The sequence below is a fragment of the Triticum dicoccoides genome, chromosome 2B, assembly GCF_002162155.2.
Source record: "Triticum dicoccoides isolate Atlit2015 ecotype Zavitan chromosome 2B, WEW_v2.0, whole genome shotgun sequence".
NCBI lineage: Eukaryota > Viridiplantae > Streptophyta > Magnoliopsida > Poales > Poaceae > Triticum > Triticum dicoccoides.
The window spans coordinates 4,262,569-4,280,751 of NC_041383.1; the positions used below are offsets into that span (position 1 = coordinate 4,262,569).

Sequence of the window (18,183 nt, forward strand, 5' to 3'; positions counted from 1 at the left end):
AAGGGCACGGAATTCGCCGATATCTTTGAAATCATGGGTGGCAGCCTCTTCACCATCGACGGTGAGCCGTGCCGCCGACAACGTGCGAAAGCCAAGAGCATGCTCAGCAGCCCGCGGATCGTTGCCAGTATGGCAGCCTACCTCTGTGGCAAGGTGGAGAACAACCTCCTCCCATTGTTCACCCGCATGGCGATCACCGGCACTTCATTCGACATGCAAGAATTGATGTCGAGGCTTATGTTTGACCTGGCTGCTACGCCTCTCTTCAGTGTGGATCCAGGGCTCCTATCCTTGGACATGCCACCCATGGACGCAGCGGTTGCCCTTGACACGGTGATGGAGGTGGGATTTTTTAGGCTCATGATGCCAGCATCTTGTTGGAAGTCGATGAGGTGGCTAAATATCGGCCCTGAGAGAAAGCTTGACACGGCACGCATGGTGCTACGAGAGCTCGTCCGGGAGATGATGGAGAAGAGGAAGATCACCTCATGTCGTTTTGGACATGGCAAGGAACAAGAGAGTGTGGATATTATTTCTTCCTTCCTCGAAGACCCAGACTACGCTAATGTTGACTTGCTCCATGCGGTGATCATTAGCTACATGCTCGCTGCGAGGGACACAATTGCCACAACCCTAACATGGATCTTCTACAACCTTGCCCAAAACCCTAACATCGTGTCAATCATCCGCAACGAACTTTCACCCATTGCATCACGCAAAGTAGCGGTAGGCGTGTGTACCCCGGTGATCTTTGAGCCAGACGAGACCAAATCTCTAGTATATTTGACAGCCACCTTGTACGAGACTCTCAGGCTGTACCCACCAGCGCCTGTCTTGTGCAAGACGGTGGCCGTAGATGACATCATGCCGAGTGGCCATGAGGTGCATGCCGGTGACACCATTTTTATTTCTGTCCACTCCATGGGGAGAATGGAGGCTGTGTGGGGTAAAGACTGCCTCGACTATAACCCACATAGGTGGCTCACGGATGATGGCAACAACCTGCGATACATACCATCTCACAAGTTCTTGGCATTCAACTCAGGCCCGAGAATGTGCCTCGGCAAGGACATTGCAATTATGCAAATGAAGACTGTCATTGCTACAACGGTGTGGAACTTCGATGTGAATCTGGTGGAAGGGCAGAGCATCCAGCCCAAGCCGTCCATTATACTGGAAATGGAAAACGGGCTCATTGTTAAGTTGAAGAAGAGAGAAATATAATACTCCTATTGTATGTAAACGTACTTGCCAACCACTAGGGCAGTTTTGCACTGCCCCTAACCACATTATAGCCGAATAATAAAGGCTTGCATGCATCAAAATTTCTAAAACAAAATATGAAAAACAACCAATGTACCACCATTTATTACTCCTGTTGCATGAGACACGGTATAAAAGCATAAAGACCTGGTGATTCCTCCATATTGTATGTGACTATCTACATGTGACATGTTGCTATTATGTGGAAGTGACCCAACCGGCTCAAAGTTGTTTTCCCAGTAGATAAGCACAGCCTCGACAAGCAGAACATCCTCATGGAACATGTACGGGGTGCTTAACAGAATAACGGAACCAATTGATCGATGAACGAACAGTCTTGCTTCAGTTCTTGGCTGGTAGCTAATACACAACTTGCCAGCATCCAGACCTCACCGGTGGGCATGTTCAATATCATAGCGGATATGCTCGCTATACTCGTTGAACTCGTAAAAGCGACTAGACAAATTAGTGGTGTAATTCGTCATTTAGTAGTAGATGGTTTATCCATTCTACAGTATGTGAACGACACCATCCTCTTTGAGGATAAAGCAACAAACCTCAAGCTCCTTCTATGCTTTGCCTTTGAGGATCTTTCGAGTCTTCAAATTTCTGTAAGAGTGAACTTTTCTTCTTCGTAGAGGCCACAGACTCGCGTTGAAGTACGTGAAGATCTTAATTGATCCGGAAGAAACAATTCCATTGCTTTATTTTCTTCCTCATCACAAACAGTTTTATGGTCTTCCTAGGAAGCATGTGGCCTTGCGTGCTATTTAAATCACGCAATTACTGCAGAATAAGCACTTCAACGAACCTTATGTTGTGATCCACCAATGGCACATATTGTTTGACAGGACTAGTATCTTTGATTGGAGTTCAGCTTACATTTTCATGCAAAATATCCTCTTTCATGTATATACTTTTATCATGACATTTGCGGTGCATTTAAAATATATCATTTGTAATAGCATAGTATGAAAAAAAATGGGTTTATCATTCAAACAGTTTTGACACACTAAATATGCTGCCCTCGCACGAGGGCCGCCCAGCTAGTTGAAGTAAAAATGAAATATAATAAAACAGTGAACATCGAACAAGCTGATAACGAAACTCCATTTTTTTAAAATTGTGTTGTGCCTTTAATGCAAAAGCGATTATACAAAAGAGCAGAATGTTAGGAATAAGCGTGCGTTCATGTGCATGCGTGCGTTGTGTGTGCTCGTGGCATGCGTGTGTGTCGCTGGGTAGGCGTGAGAGCCGGAGGTAGCTAGCCAGGACGAACTTGGTGGCTGCTAGGCGTGGTTGTTAGCGCATGCATGCAGGAGGCAGTTAGCGGTTCTGTTGCAAGCAGCCACGGTGAGTGCGTACGTGCGCTCAGGTAACGTGGGAGCTGCGCTACCGTTGGACTACAAAAGACCCGGCCACGAGTGTGTTTGCACCAGGGAGTTGCCGAGCATGTAGCCTATGAATACAAAGAAAAGATTGGGGCGTTCGTACGCCCACGGCGGCATTCGTGCGCCGGCCGAGAAAATTTCTTGTGTCTATGTGTCCTTCTTCCTCCTCCAGTCTTCTTCTTCCTCTAGCGCAAGGCGAGTGCAGAGAGAGAGCGAGCGAGGTTGAGCTCCGATGAGAGAAGGAGAAGGCCACGGTAACAATAACTGGTATCAGAGCTGGTTCATCTTGGGCGTCGTTCTTCTTGTCGGAGGCGTGCCGGCGGTGGCGGAGTTCGCCGGCGGCTGTGCGATGCTCCGGTCTGTGTGTCGGCCTATGGAGGAGCACAGCGTGGCGAGGAGGCCACGGTGGCTGCGGCGACACGGTGAGGAGGCCGCGGAGGACCTGTGTGGTGGCGGCTTCAACGACGACGACAACGCGTGGAGGCGTGTGGCACGGAGCCGGAGCGCTCATGTTGGATGCGTTAGGCGCGTGTATGGGCGCGCGCCGGGCATGTCAGACGCAGCGGGACCGTGGTGTAGGGTGGCCATGGCGGACGCGGAGGCACTACAAGAAATGTGTCAACTAGTGACCTTCTGTCAGTGACCCTGGAAGAATTGGTCGTAGATCTATGACCATTTGAGACCAATTGGTCAAAAGCTGTTCGGGGGGCTCCAAACCTTAAACCATTGCGACCATTTTGGTCAGAAAGGTCGTAATTTCCTTACACGAAATGGTCAGAAAGCAAACAGTGCAGTGCCGCTGCCTTATTTCTAGTTGTTAACGACTAATATAGATGGTCATAGCCTTGTAGATTGTGGTGGGTTGTGATGACTAGGCGCCATCTTATCAGTTTTGCCTATGTGGCATGTCCATGTGTCAATTTTTGCCCTAGGTTATGGAGCAACCTATATTTCTGTTATTCCAAAAATTCCCAAAAAAATCTCATAAATTGTTTGGATCATATCTTCATCAAATATGTCAAAAACCTTCCTTGCCTAGTTCAAAAATAACTCAAAAATATTCATTTTCCTATCCCGTTCAAAGCAGCACTTTGTGAAGGAAGTACCATTTTGGCATCTCCAAATGGTATCCATTTTCTACAGTGCTTTCCTATGCCCAAATAACCATCCTCCACCAAATGCCAGTTCAATCCATTCATTATTTTGTGCCCAGCTTCAACATTCGTATTTATGTCCAGTGTGGTACTTTGCAAAGCAAGTACCACCTAGGCTCCTCCTTTTGAGGTGAAAATTTGTGAAGACGGTCTTCTTAGTAACTGATCATCCTCAGCCGAAACTCACGCCCATTAGCCATGTGCATTTCCCGTACCACAAATCAAACACTTGGTTGCTTATTCATGTTTGAGCATCGATCGGTCTCGTCGTAAGAACCTTATGTTGTGATTTTCTTCCTAGCACCTACCTGGGGAGTGCCCAACCCACTAGACATGCCTAGGCCGCCCAGAACACATGGCAACGCCACGGTCACGCGGTGACCACGCGGCGGGCATGCGAGCTTACGCGCTCTAGAGTTGGGGCCCTCGGCCACCATCCAAACCTCAATGTCTCGCCATCAAACCATGTATTTCTGATTAAATAGATACTTATTTACCTAGAAATGATTTTTGGAAAAAAAAAGAGCAAACTATGAGGCAGCTGCAGTTCAAATTTGACCCGCTTCCAGCTAAATCGACGGGAATTTGTTTTCTTCACCAGAGGTGGATCAAAAAATTTGACAGCCAACCATTTTTTCAATTGTTCATTAAATATGGCCTAGTATTTTATAAAATTGATTAGGTCCAATTTTGCAACAAATATATGGTAGGTCCTTCACAAAAAAAACTCAGTTCGGGCACTCGAAAAATGGAAAATGAATTTTCCTTGCAAAGACAATGAAAACTCCCTTAGGCAACATTGTTTGGAATTCCAAGATGCACCCTTGTGCACAATATGAGATCATTTGAACAAACTATGCCATGAATGTGGCCATAAGATTGATCATTTGGCTTGAAAGCCGTGAATCTTCACACTTGATAGCTCATTTCTGAGAACACTTTTTTAAAATAATTACCGTATTACAAGTTTATTTTTTTTCCTGGAAACTTGGTCACATATAATGACACAATGCGAAGGTTTTCCAATTTTTTGATTTTTTTTGAATTTTTTATGCCCGTTTCAAAATGCGGTCAAAACGGCGGGCTTGACCGTTCCTATCTAGTGGTTGAATATTGGAACTTTTTTGGTGTTTCTCTGATTAAATAGGTACTTATGTACCTATAAATGATTTTTGGAAAAAATAAAGAGCAAACTATAAGGCAGCTGCAGTTCAAATTTGACCCGTTTCCAACTAAATCGGTGGAAATTTGTCTTTTTCACCAGAGGTGGATCAAAAAAATTGACACCCAACCATTTTGTCAATTGTGCATTAAATATGGCCTAGTATTTTATGAAATTGATTAGGTTCAATTTTGCAATAAATATATGGTAGGTCCTTCACAAAAGAAACTCATTTCGGGCAGTGGGAAAATGGAAAATGAATTTTCCGTGCAAAGAAAATGAAAACTCCCTTAGGCAACATTGTTTGGAATTCCAAGATGCACCCTTGTGCACAATATGAGATCATTTGAACAAACTATGCCATGAATGTGGCCATAAGATTGATCATTTGACTTGAAAGCCATGAATCTTCACACTTGATAGCTCATTTCTGAGAACACTTTTTTAAAATAATTACCGTATTACAAGTTTATTATTTTTCCTGAAAACTTGGTCACATATAGTAACACAATGCGAAGGTTTTTCAATTTTTTTATTTCTTTTGAATTTTTTATGCCCGTTTCAAAATGCGGTCAAAACGGCGAGCTTGACCGTTCCTATCTAGTGGTTGAATCTTGGAATTTTTTGGTGTTTCTCTGATTAAATAGGTACTTATGTACCTAGAAATTATTTTTGGGAAAAATAAAGAGCAAACTATAAGGCAGCTGCAGTTCAAATTTGACCCATTTCCAACGGAATCGGCGGAAATTTGTCTTTTTCACCAGAGGTGGATCAAAACTTTTTACACCCAACCATTTTGTCAATTGTGCATTAAATATGTCCTAATATTTTAGAAAATTTATTTGGTACAATTTTGCAACAAATATATTATAGGTCCTTCACAAAAAAACTTATTTTGGGCACTCGAAAAATGATTAAAAATAGCTAGAAAGATAAAAATGCATGCAAATTGGCGATCATCCAAAAATGTGGTATAACTTCAAAGAAAAATTTAGTTGTGCCATTTTGCAAAATATTTTTGATAGCTGCTTCACAAAACAACCATAGTTTTAGTACTTAGAAACTATTTTAAACCATAAATTTTCTGAGCCAATCAGGGCTCATCCCACGGATCACCCCCCTTAGCCGATCTGAACCGTCCCTTGTAGCCGATCCGAACCGTCCACCTCTCAGCAGCCTAATCCTAACCCTAGCAGCCCCCGCCCGCCTCTCTCTCTCCCTCTCTGCCGCCTCTCTCTTTCCCTTTCTCCCCGATCCAGATCCAGCCCACGCCCCCGTCCTCGGCCGCTGCCCCGTCCCCTGCCGCAGCCACGACGTCAGATCCCTCCACCCGCTCGCGCCACCCAACTTCGGATCCCTCCGCCAATTCCCCTCCCCTCCTCGCGCCCCCACGCGTGTGATCCAGGCGGAGATGGACGCCGCCGCCGCCGTCGCCCTCATCCCCACCGTCGACGGCCACCACCTCCTCAAGCAGGCTAGGCGGATTGGCGGCCTTGCCCACGCCGATCTGGCAGACACAGCCTCGATCCGGAGGGAGGGATTTGGCACCCATGGTGATGGGGGTCCCTCCCTCCTCCCTCCCCTCGACGCCCTCCATGGTGATGGATCCGTTCCCTCGACGCCCGGCGGTCATCCTCCCTTAGGCCACCCTCCCAACTTCGTCCTCCCGTAGCAGCTCACCCGCCCCTCCTCCTCCTCCTCCCAGACACGCCTCTTCTCGTCGTCGTCCACAGGTACGTCTGAACCGCCTCCTCCTCCTGCCGATCCTTCGCTTCCCCGTGGCCCTGGGCCGGCACTGGTGGTCGTCGTTGGCTGATGGATAGCTCGTTTCCTGGCTCACGCAGGCGATTCCAGCATGGTGGTCATCGGCTCCGCGGACACCTTCGAGGACATCCATGCCAAGGTGCAAGGTGCAGCGTCGATCCCCTCCCTTCTCGCCCTAGCTTTTCTACCGATTCTTCACACTGTTGTTGACAGTACTATGCGTGCGCAAGTTTCCCTCTCACGTGTGTTGCCTTTTGCAGTGGAGAAGCTCCCCGCCGTCTTGTACTATACGGCAGTCTGGTGTGGGTCATGTAAGTGCCGTCTCCGTGCCATGAATTGGTCTTTCAGTGTGTGACTGGAGAGAGCTACTGTTCTGTTGTTTGGTGTTGCAGGTCGGGCGATGGCACCTGTGATCGAGAAGATGAGCAGGCAGTACCCCAAGATACCCGTGTACAAGGTGGACATCGACATGGTGATTAGGGACTGTTTTACAACACATCATCCTATGTTTTTACACGCAGTTGTAGAAGAAAATACTTTTACTTATTGCAAGTCGCAACTGTCATGCGTATGTTATGAATTCGGAAGCTATAACATGTTTTTTTGCCATGGTGGAGTAAATTGAACAATTAAGTTGCTAGTTCAGTATGTGAGTTGCATCATGAGATGCTGCTGATAAGAGAGAGGCACTCTCTTCGTTGTATTTTCTGTTTATTGTCTTTAGTTAATGCGTCCCCATGTCGTATCATGTCCATGTTGATGTCATGTGATGCTGCTGATAAGTCCGAAATTTTGCGTGCCCAAAATCTAGGTGTCCCAGTTTAATTGGGCAGCACTTACTGTCGTTGTAGCTACGCTTCTGGTTGTTGTGAGAAAATCCTCGCTTCTGGGTGCGAGAAAATGGTCTTGCGGTCTTAATTTTTTGTGATGTTTTCTTATTAGGTATGTGCATTGATCTATTCTTGCTAGATGTGCAGCACTGAATTGAGAGATATGATACTGATTCCTTTCTTGTTCAGTGTAAATTTATTACATAAACATGTGGAGGGCACTATGACTGTAGCAGAGGTGGTGATATGATACTGATTCCTTTCTTGTTCAATGTAAATTTAGTTTGAGGAGAGTTGGTGATAAACACTTACAAGTTCATGAATAACTAAGCAATTGTCATGCTGAAAAAACACTTACTACTGTAGATTATTAATCTTAATGTCCATGAGTATAGTACGACTCCATATTTGGCAACCACATGTCACAAGAACACCTTGAGACCGCTATTCGCTAAATACCTGTTACTTTTGTTATTCTTTGTTCTATCTTGTTCTGCCTTGTCCTTTTCTAATTGGGAAAAAGCAATAATCCTGTTTGGCTTTTGCTCAAGGGAATTTTTATGTACGTACTATTTTTCCCCCTAATCAAGTAGTTGATTGATTTGAATATACACATATGATGCAGCACTGGACATGAAGTACATCACAAGGGTCAAGGATTAGGAAGGCTACCCTGCCACGGCAACTCATCAACAAGGCCAACGGAGAGGCTCTCTATGCTTTTGACAGCTTGAAGTACATAAGCGATGAGCTGTGGCAGGTTATTGCTATGAAGTTCAGTGACTTGCACATCGCTGCATTATGTTCTTTTTACTTCCAGAGCTACAGTGCTCTCATACTATCATTGCATTGCATGCTGTTCTTGCTGCATACCTATATCTCAAGTATACTTTTATGTGCTCATCGAATTGGATGGTTGCTCTGGTGTGAATCATACTAGTATGCACTAGCAGCAATCTGTCAATGTTTGCTACTGGAAAATCAATTTGCATTAACTTTTAAACTCGAAATTGTTCCCTTTTCTGTTTGATTCAACCTTACTATCGTTATAATGTATTGTGTAGTTGTTGTTTCAAATTGTGCTGCTACAAGTACCATAATTTGGATTGAAGATATTGTATTCTGTTGCTGTATCATTGTTTAATAAAACCACAGCATGATGCTCACATGAGATATCCACATGTTTCTATGATGTTTGATTCAAGCTTACTCTCATTATAATGTATTCTGTTGCTGTTTTGCTACAAGTTGTGTGTTGATTTGATAACAGGAATTTTCTTGTCCTGGTCCTATACTGCATTTTGACTCATGTGTTTCTGTGCGCGTGTGTTTAATTAATGTTGTTTCAACTTTGAACTGCTTCTGCATATGGCCTATACTGCAATTGAGATTTAAATTTGTGGTTGTTCCTCTTTTACAGATGCTCAAGTGTGAAGTGGGAAGCAAGTGTGAAGCCGTGAAGTGTGAAGCCGTCAAGTTCTACTTAGTGAAGAGTAGCATATTGTAGCATATATGTGTTGTAAAGATTGTAATAGATTTATTTAGTGGTATATTTGATGAAATTTATGTGTTCTTTTTGATTATGTATGTGATCTGAAAACTTGTGAAATGGAAACTTGACCAATGGGTCCACTTATGAAAATAATCTGTCAATTTTGTACATTTCTGACATGTGGGACCAACTTGAGAGATGGTCATGACAAGTGGGACCCATCTGACTAGTGGGACCAGCTTGAATATATAATGGCTGAAAATAGAAAAGCAATAAATAATAAAAGGCCACGGGCCAGCAATAAAAAAGGCTACAATGTTGGGCTTGGCCCATGAAGCCGACCAGAATTAACAAGGAAAAAATAATAAAAGGCTGAATTAATGGGCTCGGCCCTTGTAGAAAACCGAATTGGACCGGGCTGAATCTTGTGCCACATTAGCTTGCCACGCTGGATGCCTACGTGGCCTGGGAAGGTTGCTAGTGACCAAAACGCCAAAGTAGACGTATTTTGGTCATAAACGTCTACGGCCATTCCAGAAAAAAGGTCGCTATAGTCAGTTTACGACCGCCAGCTTTTGACCTTATGTGTTTGGTCACAAAAAGGTCATAAATTAAAAACAGTGACCATTCAGTGACCAATAGTGCTGGTCACAAGTTGACATATTTCTTGTAGTGAGGCGGTGCGCGCGCGCGTCTGGTGCAGTCGGGCTCGTCGTGCGCGTCGAGTGCGTGCGGGACGTGCAGGACGCACTGGTGTGGTCGGGCTCATTGGGCGCGTCGGGTGCGTGCGGGACGTGCGGGGCGCCAATAGACGCCAGGCGTGTGTCGCCTGCGGAGAAGGAGCTCGACGTATGTCGCCGGGGTCGTGACGGAGCACGGTGCGACCGGCGTCAGTGCGACAGATCGGGTCCATGGCGGTGCGACCGGCGTCGATGCGCCGGGTCGGATCCGCGGGCTGGGTCACAGCCATGACGACGACAATGATAGGAGCTGCAACAACTCCGGCGACGGCGAGATCATGGCTTAGGAGGAGAATGTTAGGAATAAGCCATGCATTCATGTGCGTGCATGCATTGTGTGTGCTCGTGGCATGCGTGTGTGTCGCTGGGTAGGCGTGAGAGCCGAAGGTAGCTAGCCCGGCCGAACTTGGTGGCTGCTAGGCGTGGTTGTTAGCGCATGCATGCAGGAGGTAGTTAGTGGTTCTATTGCAAGCAGCCACGGTGAGTGCGTACGTGCGCTCACGTAATGTGGGAGCTGCGTTGCTGTAGGACTACAAAAGGCCCGGCCACAAGTGTGTTTGTACCAGGGAGTTGCCGAGCATGTAGCCTGTGAATACAAAGCAAAGATTGGGGCGTTCGTGCGCCCACGGCGGCGTTCATGCGCCGGCCGGGAAAATTTCTTGTGTCTATGTGTCCTTCTTCATCCTCCAGTCTTCTTCCTCGAGCGCAAGGCGAGTGCAGAGAGAGAGCGAGCGAGGTTAAGCTCCGGTGAAAGAAGGAGAAGGCCGTGGTAACAACACAGAATAGATGTGCAGATAATGCCTTTAGTGCACTAGTGGACATCATGTGCTCATCTGGCTTAATACATCAAATATTTTGAGTATTAAGTTGTGCTGATCGAGGCGATCTCATCCGGTATCCAGCTAGCAGTTACGAAAAAGCAACGAATTTGCCTCATGTTATTTTTCTAAGGCATCCATTTGCCTCATGCTCAGCACTTTTGTCCTTTATAGATTAATTTTTTTTGCCATAAAGCTGTCCTCAACCACTGCATGTCACACTGTACTGTTTAGTGAATGGAATAGAATTTTTCATGAAAGTTCTTATACCTAAACCAAATACACCGTTGTTTTGCATACATCTCCTCAAGTGTAGTCACTACAGGAAACAGGAGATTTGCCGTCGGTACTGGACTTTGCCGTCAGCATTTTGTCGAGACAGACGGCAAAGACAAATTTTGCCAACAGGTGCTGACGGCAAAGAATGACTAACGACAAAGACTAATTCGCCGTTTGTAAAAAAATGACAAACGGCAAAGTATCTTTGATGTATGTGTTTTCTATTTACAGACGGCAAAGAGCTCATTTTGCCGTCTGTGGAAAAAAACACAGACGGCATAGTCTACCTTTTTACAGACGGCAAAGTGAGTACTTTGCCGTTTGCAAACAAAAACGCAGACGGCAAAGAGAAAGCACAGCTCGCGGATCGATCCCACGGATCGATGACTTGGCAGCAACATCCACCGTAGATGCATAGCCCATGCCCACCACTCTCCCTCTCGCGTCCCTTCACGTTGTCGGGCCCCACCCCAACTACCCGGAGCCCATCAACCTTATCCACCGGATTCCACTCCCACGACCTGTCTCTCGCATCTCTCTTTTTCTCTCCCGAATACATTTGCCCCGCATCGTAGTTGACTCCATTGCCGGGATTCGATCTTGCTGGCCACCGCCACTCAGGCCACCGGCCGCTGCCCGCGTCCCTGCCCCTCTCTTCTCCTTCCCGCTCGCGCCACCGGCCGCCGCCTCTCGGGTCACCAGCCTCCTCCGTCGCTCAGGCCGCCGGCCGTCGCGGCCGCCCGGGCCACCTGTCGCCGCTCGCGCCACCGCCGCTCGAGCCATCGGCCGCCGCCAGCGCCACCGACCGCCATCACTGCTCGAGCCATCAGCCGCCTCCGCCGTTTGGGCGCTCGGGACACCGGCCGTCGCCGTCGCCGCTCGGTTCACCGTTCGCCGCTTGCGCCACCGACTGTCGCAAGGAGCATCGATGGAGGAGAAGGGTTGCTGCCGTTCGCCCCCAACTGGTGCAGCACGCCGAGCAGCTCCATGGCCCGCACAGCTGCCGACGGGGGCTGCCCCGCTCCTCCTACGAAGAGAAGGACCGTGCCGGCTGCCGACGGGGGCTGCCCCGCGCCTCCTACGAAGAGAAGGACTGCGCCCGATGCGGTCTCGAGCTACCGGCCGCCGCCGCTCGCGCCACCGACAGCCCCAGCCAACGCACCGAACACTCTTTCTCTGTAAATAAGTTGTAGAAGAATTTTGTAATTTGATCTATAAAGAAACTGTTGGTGTTCAGATCTGTAAGTTTCTTGCGTAAGAATGTTGTAGCACAATTTTGCTCTAGTCCTTCAAGCCTTGTTGATGTTCATGCGTGCAGCGTATTTTTTAAAAAATTAAAAAAAACTTTGCCATCTGTGAAGTAGTTGTGCTGATGGCAAAGAGCACGTTTAGGCTGACAGCAAAGATCCTTCTTTGCCGTCTGTTATTATTTGTGCAGACGGCAAAATACTGAGAATGGCTGACGGCAAAGTCTTTGTCGTTTGTCTAATGAAAAGCTGACGGCAAAGTATTCTTTGCCGACTTGTCTTTGCCGTCTGACTTTGCCGTCTGCATCCTGATGGCAAACTCTTTGCCGTCTGTATTTAGGTCTTTGCCGTCTGTGATTCACAGATGGCAAATTACCTGATTCCTGTAGTGAGTAGGTAAGTTTGGTTTCCAAATCCCAACCAATCTCATGTCTTGTGCTGCATATCTGATCCATAAATACGAATGGTACCATGACATCCGTGTATAAACTCACTGGTTAGTACTAAACTTCCCGGTTACTAGCTAGCTCCCAGCTCCATGACATGGAGGTAACAATTTCAAGCATATCATTCATTGCCTTAGCCATAGTGCTCCTCCTTTGGTTTCTTCGTCCCACCCACAACAGGCATCAGCTTCCTACCGGCCCATGGACCCTTCCGATCATCGGCAGCCTCCACCACGTCTTCGGTGTCCTCCCGCACCGCATCATGGTGGTGTTGTCTAGACGGCATGGCCCACTGATGTTCCTCAAGCTGGGCGAGGTCCCCACAGTGGTGGTATCGAGCACCGAGATGGCGGAGGTGGTGATGAAGAGTAAGGACCTCATGTTCGCCTCGCGGCCCCGCAGCGTGACGCTGGACGTCATTGGCTATGGCAGCGGCATGGGCATCATCTTTGCCCCCTACGGCGACCGCTGGCACTAGGCGCGCAAGGTCTGCACCATGGAGCTCCTCAGCGCCAAGCAGGCTAGAATTGCATTTTGTAACTTATTCAACAACAACGACAATACTAAATCTAAGGAAAAGAGGCGGGCAATATGTTTCAACACAGGTAAGGCGTATGGAGGGCATCAGGTCCGAGGAAGTCCGCAACCTCCTTAGTTCCATCACCGCCTCGACTGGCACCATTGTCAACCTCACAGAGAAGTTATCGGCACTGATGAACGATGTCATTGCATGGGCGGTGTTCGGAGGCAAGTGTGCACAACAAGGTGAGTACCTCCGGGAATTGGAAGAAGTCACCGCGTTGGTGGGAGGCTTCTCGCTCGTCGACCTATTCCCATCGTCGCGGCTAGTGTGGCTGCTGAGCTCCGGTGAGCGACGGATGAGGAGGAGCTATGGCCGAATCCAGCGCATCATCTCCGACATCATTGAGCAACGTAAGGACATGCGCGATGCAGTCAGCTCCAACGACGAGGAGGACTTGCTAGACGTGTTGCTTAGGCTGCACATGGAAGACTCCTTGTCGTATCCTCTAACTTTAGAGGCAATAGGTGACATCATCTTTGTGAGTATTGTCACCAACACCTTCTATCTATTTCTATTTGTTTTTTATAAGGAGGATAAACCCCATGAGTAGCACTAGCTATTTATTGGATGATTCATCGTTATCTGCCGTGTCCACTCCTCACTTTGTTTGAAATAGTATGTGTTGTCTATATTTTGTTCATAATTGAAGCCAAATATGTACGTATCGTATAACCCACAACAATTGTTCACAGGACTTGTTCGCGGGTGGCACTGAGACCTCTGGAATAACATTGGAGTGGGCTATGTCCGAGCTCTTAAATAATCCCGAAACTATGAGAAAGGCACAGCTAGAGGTTCGACAAGTGGTAGGTCAGCAACAATCTGTCATAACTAACAATGACCTTCGTGACCTCCACTACATGAGAATGGTGATCAAGGAGGTCTTGAGGTTGCACCCTCCCGCTCCTATACTCCCCCGAAGGGCAAGAGAAGACTGTGAAATCATGGGATATAAAATTTCTGAAGGCACCAACGTACAGGTTAATATATTCGCGATATGTCGGGATTGCAGATATTGGGATGCCCCCGATACATTTAAGCCAGAGAGGTTCAAAGAGAGCAGCATAGATTACAAGGGGACACATTTTGAGATCACACCTTTCGGGGCCGGGAGACGTCAGTGTCCTGGTATGTTGTTTGGCACATCAACCGTGGAGATTGCATTGGCAAACCTTCTGTACCACTTTGACTGGGTGAACCCTGCTGAGCCCAATCCGGGCTCGTTGGACATGTCCCAGAAGTTCGGGATCAATGTACGTAGAAAGTTCGATTTAGAGATTAGAGCAACCTCACATGTCCACTCCAAAGTTGCATAGATCAATGGACATGTGGACACATGGAAGAATTGGCTCGCTCATAGGCGACATGTAATCCTCGTCTAGTGACCGTCTATCGGCTCTCTCGACCAACCCTCTCATACCTCAGTCCCAGCTTTGGGCCACTTTCAGTGAAAATCCATGTGGAGAGCCTCTCCCCCAGGTGAACATTGGAATAAATAATTTGTCTCACGATGTACTTCTATAGACTAAACCAATAGAAGCTCATTCAAATTCGTTTGTGACGTTGACTTTATGCATCGGACTTTTACATTTTTGCAATGGTAGAAATGAAGTTTGAGCCTTCTTTACTTTACAACATGTAATTGTTTTATTTCACCTTTTAACTTATCGGTTGCCCCTCAAAAAAAAACTTACGGGTTGGAATATTGCGTGGGCAACTGTAACCTGATCGGTCAAGTTAGGCTAGAGGAATGGACAAACTATTAACAGACGTGTACAACTTGTTGGAAACGAATGTTTTGGCAATGCTTCACGATGTATTGATCGGTGCAAAGCGCACGTATATATGAAGTACAAGGTGGGCCACAACCTCAACTATACAATGACTAGGAGGTGGGCCAAACTATACAATATACATGCACAAACCATATATTCAACACTCCCCTGCAGTCGAAGCGTCACCGGAGATGCAAAGACTGGACCTGAACTCCTCGAAGACAGAAGTAGGCAGTCCTTTCGTCATGACGTCGGCGAACTGCTGCGCCGTCGGGACGTGGAGGACTCGGATGCGCCCAAGAGCCACATGCTCACGAACAAAGTGTATATCGAGCTCAATATGCTTCGTTCGACGATGGTGGACCGGGTTGGCGGAGACGTTGTCGCAGTAGACGAGTGTGGCCTTGTGAACATCACAAAGCAACTCCTGGAGCAGCTGACGGAGCCAAGAGCATTCAGCAACAGCGTTAGCCATTGCTCGATACTCAGCCTCGGCACTCGAGCGGGAGACGGTGGGCTGTCTCTTGGAGGACCAGGAGATCAGGGATGGTCCAAGGTAGACACAATACCCCGAGATGGAGCGCCGTGTGTCCGGGCAGCCAGCCCAGTCCGCATCAGAGTAGGCGACGAGGTCGGTGGGGTCGGAGGCCGTTAGCGTAAGTCCCAAGGACTGGGTGATGCGTATGTATCGGAGGATACGCTTCACTAGAGTCCAGTGAGAGTCGCGCGGAGCATGCATGTGAAGACAGACCCGTTGAACATCATACTACAAGTCGGGGCGCGTCAGGGTCAAGTACTGCAAGGCGCCCACAATGGAGTGGTAGAAGGCTGCATCAGATGCAGGCAAACCCTCCAAAGCGGAAACCTTGGCCTTGGTGTCGACAGGCGTGGGAGCGGGCTTGCAGTTAAGCATGCCAGCTCGGTCGAAAAGCTCATGGACATAGCGCTGCTGATGCAGGAAGAACCCATCTGGCCGTCGACCCACCTCAATGCCAAGGAAGTAATGCAGAGAACCCAAGTCCTTCAGGGCAAATTCATTGCGAAGAGTGGATGCCATCAGAATGATGTCATCAACGTACAGCAGCAAGTAGGTCGTGCCAGTTCCGTGATGATACACGAAGAGGGACACATCAGAGCGAGTCGATGTAAGTCCGAGCGTCTGCAGGAAGGCGGCGATGCGCTGGTACCAGGCCCGAGGTGCCTGCTTAAACCTGTAAAGGGAACAGGAGAGCCAGCACACATGATCTGGATGTGTGGCATCGACGAAGCCAGTGGGCTGCTCACGGAACACCTGCTCAGCCAGGTGGCCGTGCAAGAAGGCGTTGGACACGTCCAACTGATGCACAGGCCAAGCTCGGTACACGACTAGCTGGAGCACGGCACGGATCGTGCCCGGTTTAACAAGCGGGGCAAATGTGTCGGTGAAGTCCACGCCCGTGCATTGCCGAAAGCCCCGAACCACCCAGCGAGCTTTATAGCGCTCGAGAGTGCCGTCCGAACGAGTCTTGTGCCGAAAGACCCACTTGCCCGTGATGATGTTGGCCCGGGGCGGCCGAGGGACGAGCTGCCAGGTACGGTTCCGCTGGAGTGCGTCGAACTCTTCCTGCATCGCAGCGAGCCAATGAGGATCCCAAAGGGCGGCTCGAGCTGACGATGGGAGAAGAGACGGCTCAGAGACGGAAGCAGCGAGAAGGTACTCATCGTTGGGGTACCGCGTGCTCGGGCGAAGGGTGCTAGCCCGAGAGCGAGTCATCGGGCGGGGCAGCGGGTCCGGAGTGGAGACGGGCGATGAAGAAGAAGAACCCGCCTCCTTCGTGACTGCCGCAGGCGAGGCCACCGGCGAGGCGACGGGGGAGGCCGCCGTGGGTGAAGCGGCCGTGGGCGAGGCCGCAGGCGAGGCGGCGGGCGAGGCCGCCAGCGTGGTCGAGGCTGGGGACTTGAGGGGCGTCGCGGGCGCCGAGGGAGGTGCAACCCCTAGGGCATCCAACCGGGGAGAGACTCGACCCGTGGCGCGGGGGGCACCCTCAAAGTCGGGAGGCGGTCAAAGAGAAGCACGTGGGCGGCCATCACCGGGAGTGGGCAAGGCCGTAACATCCGAAGGTACCTGCTAAACGGAAAAACCATCTCATCAAAGTAAACGTGCCGTGAAGTGACCACCCGATGTGAGATAGGATCATAGAACTAGTATCCTTTGGAATTGGGGGGATAGCCGAGAAAGATGCAGGCCACATACCGAGGTGTGAGCTTATGAGGAGCAGTGGAAGCGATGCTGGGGTAGCACAGGCAACCGAAGATGCGGAGCTCAGCATAGGAGGGTGGCGTGCCAAACAAGAGGTGATGAGGTGCAAAATTCCCGCGAGTGCGACAAGGACGAATGCTAATGAGTAGTGATGCGGTGGCGAGCGTGTCGGGCCAAAAACGTGGGGGCACGTTGGCGTGAAAGAGGAGGGTGCGAACGCAGTCATTGAGAGTGCGAAGCACACGCTCAGCGCCGCCGTTTTGTTGCGAAGTGTACGGGCAAGTGAGACCAAAGATCGTCCCGTGTGTGGCGAGAAGGTTGCGGATCACAAGGTTATCAAACTCCTTCCCGTTGTCTGTTTGCAACGCATGAATGGGACGTCCAAACTGCGTGGAGACATAGGAGTAGAAAGCGGTGAGAGTGGCAATAGAGTCCGACTTTCGCCGCAACGAGAAGGTCCACACATAGTGTGACAAATTATCAAGTTTGAGAAGGTAATAAAGATAGCCCGTGTTACTTGCAACAGGAGAGGTCCAAACATCACTATGAATTAACTCAAACGGGTATGATGCGACATGCGAGGAAGTGCTAAAAGGAAGATGAACATGTTTGCCGAGACGACAAGCATGACAAGTGTGATCGTCGATCTTATTACACGTGAATGAAAAACTCCAAAGAATATGACGAAGAGTGGCGATGTTCGGATGACCAAGACGAGCGTGCCAAAGGTCCACTCCGGCGGAAAGCGCCATGGGTGCAGCAACGGGGGAGGTAGATGAGTGGACCGGATAAAGCTCGTTGGGGTTGTCACATCGGTGGAGCACCATCCGGGTACGGGCATCCTTGACAGAAAAGCCAAATATGTCAAATTCAACGGTAACAGGATTTTCACATGTAAGAGAACGAAGGGAAACAAGATTTTTCATGATGTCAGGAGAAACAATCACATTAGAAAGATATAATGGCATGGAGTTAGAAGGAAAAGCAGCATGGCCGACAT

At 48.7% G+C, this 18,183-nt stretch overlaps 1 protein-coding gene and 1 pseudogene across 1 annotated transcript in view; both read left to right on the top strand.

Annotated features, from left to right (window-relative positions):
- Nucleotides 1-1,224, top strand: part of LOC119366706 (noroxomaritidine synthase 1-like) — a 16,331-nt gene extending 15,107 nt beyond the window's left edge. Inside the window, exon 2 of the mRNA XM_037632451.1 lies at nt 4-1,224. Coding sequence (XP_037488348.1) covers nt 4-1,224 — 1,221 coding nt within the window. The remainder of the gene's footprint in view (nt 1-3) is intronic.
- An 11,459-nt stretch (nt 1,225-12,683) lies between these two features.
- LOC119366749 lies at nt 12,684-14,485 on the top strand (annotated as a pseudogene).
- The last annotated feature ends 3,698 nt before the right edge of the window (nt 14,486-18,183 follow it).